This window comes from Chinchilla lanigera, unplaced genomic scaffold (genome assembly GCF_000276665.1).
Source record: "Chinchilla lanigera isolate Chin_1 unplaced genomic scaffold, ChiLan1.0 scaffold00029, whole genome shotgun sequence".
Classification (NCBI taxonomy): Eukaryota; Metazoa; Chordata; class Mammalia; order Rodentia; family Chinchillidae; genus Chinchilla; species Chinchilla lanigera.
This window is the reverse complement of record NW_004955430.1, coordinates 2,247,741-2,257,810: the sequence shown is the minus strand read 5'-3', so window position 1 is coordinate 2,257,810 and position 10,070 is coordinate 2,247,741. Positions and strand designations below refer to the sequence as shown.

Sequence of the window (10,070 nt, the reverse complement as noted above, 5' to 3'; positions counted from 1 at the left end):
TGTGAAAAATGACCAATTTTGAATGTTTGTATATACACTTCCACATTACTGATTTTCTAGGATTTTTTTTTAAAGTCTTTTTGAGATAGGGTCTCACTATACACTTCAGGCTGGCCTTGAGCTCACTTTGGAGCCCAGGCTGGTCTCGAACTCGCAACGATCCTCCTGCCTCAGCTTCCTGAGTGCTGTGATTACAGGCATGCGCCACCACACCTGGCTCTATGAATTTCTAAAAATTCTCTTTTGAATTAAAAATGCTCAAGAACTGTTTTAACATCTTAATCAGTTAAATAAAATCTTTGCTATGAGAACATTTTATATTTATATTACAACTATGCTTTTACCTTATTAAAACCCTATTTTTTAACAGAAGCTTGAGGTAATTTTTAAAACAGAAAAATAGGGGGTTGGGGGTTTAGCTCAGGGGCACAGCGCCTGCCTGGCAAGCTCAAGGTTGGGAGTTTGATTCCTGGTACCGGAAAAAAACAAAACAAAACAAATAAAACAGAAAAATAGAGAAGGAAAATAGGGACATGAGCTCTGCGTGCATGAGATGACGTGCTTCCCAGGATGGCTTCTCCAGCAGGACCAGCGATCTCAAAGAACCTAACATCACTATTTCACAAGGAAACAAAATGCACTAAAAATATCTCACGCTTGACACTTGGGGGAAACACAGTAACTCTGCGGTCCCGTCTGAAAGGATTTACTGGTGTAACCTTTAAGATAACTCAAAACCCCAAGCTTATCAAAACAACACACCGGGTGTGATTTGTGCCATGACAGAAGGATCCAAGGCAGGGCGCACCTTCAGAGCACCTGAGTGCATTTCAAACAGACCGAGTTATAAAAGCTGTAATGCACGGCTACTGAACTGTAGAGTCCCCTTCAAGAAGCAGGTTCTCACCAGCAGCACACAGGCCCTCGTTCTACCACGGCCCCCAGGCTGCAAGCAGAAGCAAAGGTGTTCTAAAATTCAACACACAGCTCCAAGCATTTGGCAGTACGGCCAGGGCAGACTCAGGAGGTGGCGGCATGCACGTCACTACCTCCCCTTCCCTTGCCAAGCCACGCCCACTATCCCCTGTCTGGATGCCGGCCTGTCCACATAAACACAACCTCCAAAGAGACACCCTCCACCTGCAGCCCGGAATCTGCGTGAGCTGTATGCCTACAAGGGGCGGGCCTGGGGGGTGATAAGGGAAGGGGACCACAGAGGGACAGGGGCTGGAGCCACAGGAAGCCCTTGTGGTGTGGGCTGGCCTGAGCGACCCGACGGGCATTCCCACCTCAGCCCCAAGGCCCATGAAGCTCCAGCGCAGGTCTCCCCAGGGGCACCTGCTCTCCTTGAAGCCGAGTATTTGGTCTGGACCCCGAGAACTCTGCTCCCACTCTGGAAGGTGCTCTTCCATTGTACCACCATCACGTTCAATGCAGAGTCACACCCCGATGAAGCACCTACTGGGTGCAAGGCCCTGTGCAGGCCCTACTGGACGCAAAACCCTAGGCGGCAGCCTAGTGGGTAGGGACACTCCCAGCTGCAATGACTCTCATTCAAGGCAGTGAGGGGTCCCGGTGGTGGGGATGACTGTGACAGCAGAAGCGGCACTGGTGAGAGGTCTCGGGTAATGGACAGGAAGGGGAAGCACTTCTGACACAGGCTTTTTTCTTCCATGTACCAAGCTACGGGTCCCTGCAGGTCCTTGCCATCTCCATGGATGCCACGCAGGACACACCAGGGAGGACAGCACCACATTCGGCCTCCTGCCTGCTTCCCATATGCCGGGATGCTCCAGGCGACCCTAGCTGAAGGAAGCAATTGTCCACCTCCCTCCAGATGGTTGCAGCTTTCTCCGCAAGCTGGGCCGGTCTCAGGGAAGATTCACCTGCTCTCTGCCAGCGTACAGGTGTTTCCCCGGCCTACAGACGAAGAAGCCAGGCGTTCCCGGGGTTCCCAAAACTTGTGAGACACTCCTCCCCACAGCTAGCTCCTAGCGCCCAAGAACTGACTACCCACTGACGCCCAATGAGAAGGAAGGCTGGGGTCCTGTAGAACCAAGTGGCTGAACTCTGCTGGGCAGGTGCGTCAGGACAGCCACGGCACCCACGTCAGAGCGGGCACGGCAGTGAGCCCTGGAAAAGGGCACGGGCTGCCAGCTGCCAGAGCTGAGGATGCTGTGACAGCTCCAGGCCTCCACCCTTGGCCCCTCCTGGACCAGCAGGCCAAAGAGGTGTCACCAAGAGTGATGGGCTGCCCCGCCCCTACTGTCACGAGTTCTGGAGCAACTAGGGCCATAAGGCCCACGGATCGTGGGGGTCTCTGCTCAACCCTGCCCCTAGTGGCGGCCCAGAGAAGATACCAAGCCTTTCCACCCTGGGCGCTGATGGGCACTGAATGAGTGTGCCCGCCCAGCAGGGCACAGCTTCTGTGCCGGCTCCACACAGCACAGCTCCTCAGCCTCCCAGGGCCTCTCTGACCTCCTGTCTCTTCCCAGCACCTCAGAGCACAGCTCAGGTCCTCCACCCGGACGGGGAGGCTGCCTCGCTCAGCGCTGTCCCATTGCTCTGATTCTTACTGCGTCCCTCGTCAGGGGACTGAAAAGGGGAGAATGGCATGGAGCCCCTGTGTCAGGGCAGCGTCCTGCCATCCTAGCCTTACTCCCGCCAGGCCTGGTGTGGGGAGCTGGCCTTGTCCTGTCCTTTCCTCTCCAGCAGCGCCTGCTGCCGGGTCCTCCGCAGTGACCGCCGACCCCGTCCAAGCCACGTCCCCTCCCCCTCCATATGGTCTCTTTCCAGAGACACCACCAAAGACACCGCCTCCCTCCCGGGCTGCCAGCTCGTCTATTTCAGAAGACAAGAAGCCATCACCGTCTCATTAAGGCCAAAATGCTGGAGGGGTCCCCCGGGAGCATCAGGGACCCAAACTCTGCGCCCCAGGGAAGCTACAACTGTGGGAACAGCTGTACCCAGCAGGGAACTGCTCCTGTTTGTGGCAGTCCACGCAGCCTAGAGGACATGGGGCTGTGACACCTCCTAGTGTGCTGGCTTTAGGCAGGGTTCAGATGAGACCCCTGACGCACTGCAGGAAGTCTAAGGAAACAGGAAGGGACACGTGGACAACGTCTGGGAGGAACTCGTGGAGAGTGGAAGGGGTGATGTAAAGCTCCCTTCCCATGGAGAAACGGGCTTCTCGGAGGTCCCGGAAGTGCACCAGGCAGGAGCTACTTCCCCGCAGTGCTTCACCAAGCAGCTTTCAGCAAGCACAGCCTGCAGGCCCGGGGGCTGGCGCGGGAGACTGGTGAAGTGAGCCCCGTCTGGGGAGCACCGGCAGAGGTCCACGTCACCCAGTGCTATTTCAAAGCCAAACACAAGCATCTGGCCTTGGGGAAGAACTGGGTTTTGCACGGTCATTCAAAGGACACGCTCTGTGGGCCCAGGAGGTGGGGAAAGGTTTGCCACTGGCTTTGTCTCTTGAGTTTATTAGCGCTAGCCTAAAAAGACTTAAGAAAAGCAGAAGGCCAACTCCTGACAATGAATGTCATCATTCTAAATTGCAAACAGGTCCTAATAAAAATTTTTAAAAGCAGAAAAAAAAAAAAAGACGTGTTTCATTGTTTTAATGCCTTTTTTTTTTTTGGTACTGGGAATCGAACTTAGGACCTTGGGCTTACCAGGCAGGAGCTTGTGCCGCTGAGCTACATCCCGTGCCCCTTGTTTTTAACGAAAGAGATTCAGTGATTTTTTAAATTACTTTTCAGGAGGTGATATGGCTCTTCAGCTGAGGTGGCAGGCACACAAAAGGTAAGGCAAACCTGCAGGGTTTTTTTTTAAAACATCTTTCAGTGTTTGACTTACATATTTCGAAGATTTCTAATCTGCTTTTTCATGAGCTGACCCAGCCGAACTGTTCCCAGTCAGCGTCTAGCTCATTGTGTCCACTAGGGGGCAGGAGGCTCAAGGCCACACAAAGCCCGGCCAGGCCAGAGCCCCAGGCTTCTGGGACATGTAGTCTAAAGGCAGTTTTGACTCTTCGTGTCATTGTGTGTCAGGCTCTCTATTTAAAGATGCTCAAGGCTGTCCCTAATTATCAGATCCCCCCAGGACTTGAGCTGCCGTGGCAGGTGACATTGAAAAGGGAAAGGCCAAGAAAAAATCCAAAATATAAATAAAGAACGAGATAAAAGATAAATAATACGGGGGGGGGGTGTGGGGGGACGACGGACGTCGACACAGAATTTTCACAAAAGGAAAGGGAACCAAGAGATGGAGGGAAGCTGGGTGTGTTGGTGCACACCTATAATCCCAGCACTGGGGAGGCTGAGGCAGGAGGACTGCAAGGAGTTGGTGCTGCCTGGGCTACATAATGAGGTCAAGGTCAGCCTGAACTGTATACTGAGACCCTGTCTCAAAAGAAAAGAAAAAACCCTCAAAAACAAATCAACAGAGATGGAGAGAGGAGGGGAAGAGGATGAAAAAAAGAATCTAGATGTGTACGTGGATCAGCTCATGAGAAATGTGCTTACTGTGAACTGTGAACATGCGCTGATGAACTGAAGAAAAATAAAAGGGAGAGGCCACTGGGTCAAGTCCAGACTTTTCTACTCTGGCCCTACAGGAGCTTCAAGCCGTCCCAAGCCCGAAGTGTCAGCTCTTGCTGCTCCGTATCTCCCTCCAGCCAGCCTTGCTCCTGAGAGGGAGCGATGGACCCAGACCAGTGCCAAGAAATGCCAAGAGCACGCGCGGGGCATCCTGGGAGAAGCCGGGGAGCATGCCCGGAAGAGGGGAACGGTGTCCAGGAACATCTGCGTGACCCGAAGCAAACCTAGTAGTGCTGGGCAAGGATGACCGAGTCCTGCTGATGACCAAGCACCCGTCCCTGCTTGTGCGGGGCCGAACGTTTGCACCCCCCCATCCCTACGCTGAAGTACAATCCTGGGGGATGGTATTAAGAGGTGGGCCTCAGGAACCGGGTGTGGCGATCCACATCTGCAACCCCAGCACTCAGGAGGCTGAAGCAGAAGGATCATCATGAATTCGAGGCCAGCCTGGGCTATATAACAAGACTGTCTCCAAAAAAACCCAACAAAAACCAAAACAGAACAAGAGGTGGGCCTTGGGGAAGAGATTAGGTTCTGAGGATGGCTTTAGTGTCCTCATGTCAGCAGTCAGAGAGTTTATTCACCCCTCCGTGTGAGGACACAGAAAGTCCGCCCTCTCTAAACCAGAACACAGGCCCTCAAGGCACCACACACCTGCTAGGGCCTCAATCTTCAACTCCCCAGCCCTAGAACTGTGAGAAATAAATTTCTGTTGTGCCGGGTATAGTGGCGCACGCCTGTAATCCCAGCATTCTGGGAGGCTGAGGCAGGAGGATCACTGGGAGTTTGAGGCCAGCCTGGGCTACAAAGTGAGCTCAAGGCCAGCCTGAACTGCATAGCGAGACCCTTTCTCAAAAAGACAAAAAAATTTCTGTTGTGCATAAGCCACTCCGTTTATGGTATTTTGTTATTTTTTGTTACTAACAGGCCAAACGAGGGCAGTTATCACTTGTGATTCTGAGCGATGTGACGAGCGAGGTCCTGGACGCTGGCCAAGAGAAGTAGCAGCACGGAACTCAGGAAGTCAAGTTCTCGGTGAAGACCGTCCGAAGCCACTCCACGCTGCCTCCTTGAATCCCAGCCTCGCCCTGGAAGGCCAGGCCTGAGCGCCCACTTGATTCTGCTTTAACATCCCACCACGGCCCCTACTCCCCACCAGCACACGACCCCAGGCACAGATCCAGCACGGCTGAGACTGAGAGTCAGACAGACCCTGGAGAGCAGCCCTGTGCCTCTGGGAAGCCCAAGTCCACTGTCAAGGCCTCAAGCGGTACCGGGACGGAACAGCTCCCCGGTCACTGGGTGACTGGGACCTGAATACGCTCAGTGCCGGCCCAGCCAAGAGACCACACGCAGACGACCCTGACTTTTCGAAAGCGGCGCTGTAGTTTGTCCCCCGTGCTTGGGGGCCACTGCACACACAGGCACACAGACCCGACGCCCCGGGGTGCGCACGGCGTCGCGTCCTACCCTCTGTGTGGCGTGGTTCAGCATCTCCTGCCAGGCCGAGTCGAACTGCCGCTTGTCGTCCTCCAGCAGCCTTTGCTCGGCCAGGGAGATGGTCTCCTTGGCGGCGCGGAGCACCTCGGTGGCCCTCTGGAAGTCCTGCGTGGCCTTCTGAGCTTCCAGCTGAGCCTGCGCGACAAAGAACCCTGTGAGACCCAGGCAACGACTCCCCGCCCGTCACACCTCCGAAAGATGCGCACCCCGAGGCCGGGGACACAGTGTGTGTGCCGCTCCACCGTGGAGACAGGCTGCCGGCCTCACGTCCTCTCCTGCAGGCGGGGCAGCAGGAGCTCGAGCGGGGGCAGCACCGTGCTGGTGCGTGGAAGATTTTCACAGTCCAGGGCCCGACAGTGTAGATAAATTCCTCAGCCCTCAGCCACACCCCGAGATGGCCACAGGTACAGCCAGCTTCAGAAGCCGCCTTTCTCAGAAGCCCTGGCTCTCCGATGAGACCATGGTGGGGACACAGCAGTCCCCAGCATCCCCTGCCCACAGCCAAGGTGCAATTCGTGGCCTGTCAGAACCACACAGGGCCTGGCAGTCATGGCCCGAGAGCGTCATCCTCTCCTCTAGGTGGGGCGCCGTGGCTGAGAGCGCATGTGCTTCCCAGGACCCCACAGCAGCCAGGAGCAGAGCCCGACCAGATCCCGGCGGTGAGAACGCCGGCCCGGCATGGTCCCTCCCACGCGGTGCCTGACCGTGACAGCACAGCTCCGACTTTGAAGGGGCATCGGGGAGAGTGGACATAAACGAGCTGGCTACTCGGGAGCTGCCTCCAGCCACGCGTGGCTCTTGAGCATCTGAAGTGGGATTAATCCAAACTGTGCAAAACGCCCCTAATTTTAAGGACTCAGTACAAAAAAGGATGCTAACTATTTCATTAGGTTTCTTTCCTTCCTTCCCTCCTTCCTTTTTTCATATGGGACACTGAACCCAGGTCCTCTGCAGTGAGCTAAATCCCCAGTCCTTTTTATGTGTCTTAGAACAGAGCTTTGCTAAGTTGCCTAGGCTGGGCTTAAACCTGCAACTTTCCTGTTTAGGCCTCCCACAGTAATGGGATTACGGGCAAGTGTTTATAGTAGTATTCGTTAGTAATTTTTATGTTGGCCAGGCGTGGTGGCACATGCATGTAATCCCAGCACAATGAACTAACATGGTATATACTAGGCTAAATAAAAGATTAGCATGGATGTCATCTGTTTCCTTTTACTTCTGACAGCAGGCCCCTCTCGGGCGTGGGCCAAATGACCTGCAACTGTGTGAGTGCATCAGACATCAGCAGTGAGACACGAAGGGAACCCCCCCGCTGTGCAGGCTCACCTTGACTTCACCACCGCACACGAGTGCAGACCCATCTGAGGATTCCACCCCCTCCTGCCCCGCAGCCAGACCCCAAGCCCCGTGGGGCCTGCAGGGGACAGCCCCTGGGACTCAAGAAGGAAAGAGGAACCACAGGGGACCCTGCCCTTCCCCAGAGAGAGCCTCACATGACTTAGAGGAAGTTTTCATAAACCCACAGGCTGAGGACACTCTACAGAGAGGGGGACGAGGCCTGCTTTCAGTGGCCTTTCCCAGCATGCTCTCTGCCCAACTCCCGGCCCGTGTGTGACATTTCCCAGGATTCCTCTGTCCTGTGCTATGGCACAGCAGCACGCTTGCCTGGTCATATCACATGCCAAGGTCCAACTGACGGAGGGGCGGGTCTCCACGTGACGGAGAGAACCCGGGCGCGCACCTCCGTCGTCCCCCACTCAGTCCTCTGATCTCTCGGGTCAGCACTGGGCGTATGTCCCACACCCACTGGCCTTCCTCCCCGCCTCCCCTGGGCACAGAGCCTTAAATGTCAGGGTTCAGCCACGGGCACCGTTACTAAGCTGCAGCTGACGAGCAGAACCAGTCGTGGGGAGAGGCTCCCAAGAGGCTCCTATCACAGACCACATGTTTGTGTCACCCAAGAAAGAGCTACACGGCAAAGCCCAGCGTCCTGCACTTGGGGGCAAGACATCTGGGAGGTGAGCAGCGTCTGGTGAGGTTCTCAGTGATGCCCTCATCAGAGGAAGAGAGGTCTCTCCCTCCTCCGCTCACTGGTGCCAAAGAAGCCAGGTGACACGCGCAGGAGCAAAGGCAGCCATCTGCCAGCCCCAGGACAGCCCGCACCACACACAGTGCCAGCAGACGCCAGAGCTGTGAGAAACAGCGTCACGGCCCGAGCCCCACGATCCAGGGGATTTGCTCTCAGCAGCCTGTGTACACAAGGACACGAGGACAGACTCTGCACCAACAAGTGGGTCGCTGCTCTGAGACCCAAACACGCAGAAGCAGCTTCAGAACAGGGTAATGGGACTGACTTGGGAAGTTCTGAGGCGCATGTTGGAGATCACATTTTCTAAAACTCGTGGGGTGTGGTGGGGCGTGCCTGTAATCCCAGCACTTGGGAAGCTGAGGCAGGAGGATCGTTGCTAGTTCCAGGACAGCTGGGGCTACAAAGTGAGCTCAAGGCCAGACTAAACTACACAGCAAGACCCTATCTCAAAAAGACCAAAAAAAAAAAAAAGCAGACGTTTTCTAAAACTCTAAAACTATACCCATGAGGAAGGAGTTGCCTAAAGCCCATGACAGGAGGGAGCTAGCAGGGCAGAGTCCTGTCAGCACTTGGTAAGCTTCTGCTGGAGGCCCTGCTCTGCAAGGGAGGGGCTCCGAGACACTCTGAACTCCAGCGCGAAGCGGAAGCCGACCACTCTGACAGGAGAGGCAGGTGTGAAATGCCTGGGGAGAGTGAGGCAGGGACAGTGTAAGCTGGAGCGGTCCCTTACAGGGCGCTCCTCCCAGGAGGAGGGTGGCGGGCATCAGTCTCGGTCACAGATACACCCGAGAGTTTCCACATCTGCCTCACCAAGGGGCTTTAACTCCACCTGGCTTCTCAGGCCATCACACACACAGGGCCTCAAAGGCAGAAGCAAGCAAACCTCAGAACCCCAGAGCACGCTGGCTGCCCGGTGCTTGCCGCTGTATGGAAGGTGACGCCTGGAAATCCACTAACCCTAACTTGCAAACCTTAACAAAGGACCCAGGCCCCGGAACTTGGAGTAAGAGCTCTGGGCCCCAGGCTCCATGGGGTGCACACGGCACACACTGGTTCCCTCCCCAAGAGCCCCAGGGAGCCCGTGAAGGGGTGAGCTTGCGTACAGCTCTCCGAGAGAGGAAATGTCAGTGGGACGTGATCTGAGCTGGGGTACAACACAGGAAGAATTTAAATATCTCCATGGTGCATGGACACGAGGAGCTTCCGTGGAAGTAGCTCCATGGAGAGAAGTTCTAAAGACAGCCCCTGAAAGAATGTGGGGAGCGCCCTTCATTACAGCCGGGTCCAGTCAAGTGGGACCAGGCAGCACTCAGAAATGCCTGAGTTGGCCCAGCATCCCTGTGATCGCGGCCCTCTGGGAGGCCGAGGCAGGAGGATCGAAGTTTGAGCCCAGCTGGGCAACTTAGTGAGACTGTGTCAAGATAAAAATACAAGAATGGGCTGGGGAGATACCTTGGTGTGAAGGCGCTGGCTTCAATTCCTGATGCAATGAAAGAAAGAAAAAAGAAAAGAGGGAGGGAGGGAGAGAGGGAGGGAGAAAAGCAAAGGGAGAGAGGAGTGAGAAATGAGTGTGTGTCCCCAAGTGCCATCCACAGGGCGGGGCAGAGGGCCCCTACTGCTGACGCTCTAGGCGGGGAAGTCTGGCCTCTCTGACCCCGCACTCACTCTAGCCCCTAAACTCTCTCCAGTGCTGGACGTTGCACCGTGTACAGCAAAGGTTCCAGCTGGAAGGAAGCTAACAGACTGCCCGGTTCAAGCCCCTCAGTTTTCCTAGGAGGGTCCTGGTTAGGGAGGCAACTTGTTAATGTCACACAGCCACTCTGTGATCTGCCCGAGCCCTGGCCCCCTGGCCAGAGGCCGTCAGTTCTGCTGTGCCCTGCAGC

The 10,070-nt window shown here is 55.5% G+C and overlaps 1 protein-coding gene and 1 long non-coding RNA gene across 2 annotated transcripts in view; one reads left to right on the top strand and one right to left on the bottom strand.

Annotated features, from left to right (window-relative positions):
- Positions 1-6,062, top strand: part of LOC106148848 — a 9,652-nt gene extending 3,590 nt beyond the window's left edge. The window contains exons 2-3 of the long non-coding RNA XR_001234560.1: positions 3,759-3,801; positions 5,526-6,062. This is a non-coding gene — a long non-coding RNA (uncharacterized LOC106148848). The remainder of the gene's footprint in view (positions 1-3,758; positions 3,802-5,525) is intronic.
- Sh3bp5 (SH3-domain binding protein 5 (BTK-associated)) overlaps positions 1-6,267 on the bottom strand; it is a 14,623-nt gene extending 8,356 nt beyond the window's left edge. The window contains exon 1 of the mRNA XM_005387310.2: positions 6,069-6,267. Coding sequence (XP_005387367.1) covers positions 6,069-6,092 — 24 coding nt within the window. The 5' untranslated portion in view covers positions 6,093-6,267. The remainder of the gene's footprint in view (positions 1-6,068) is intronic.
- Positions 6,268-10,070: the final 3,803 nt, after the last annotated feature.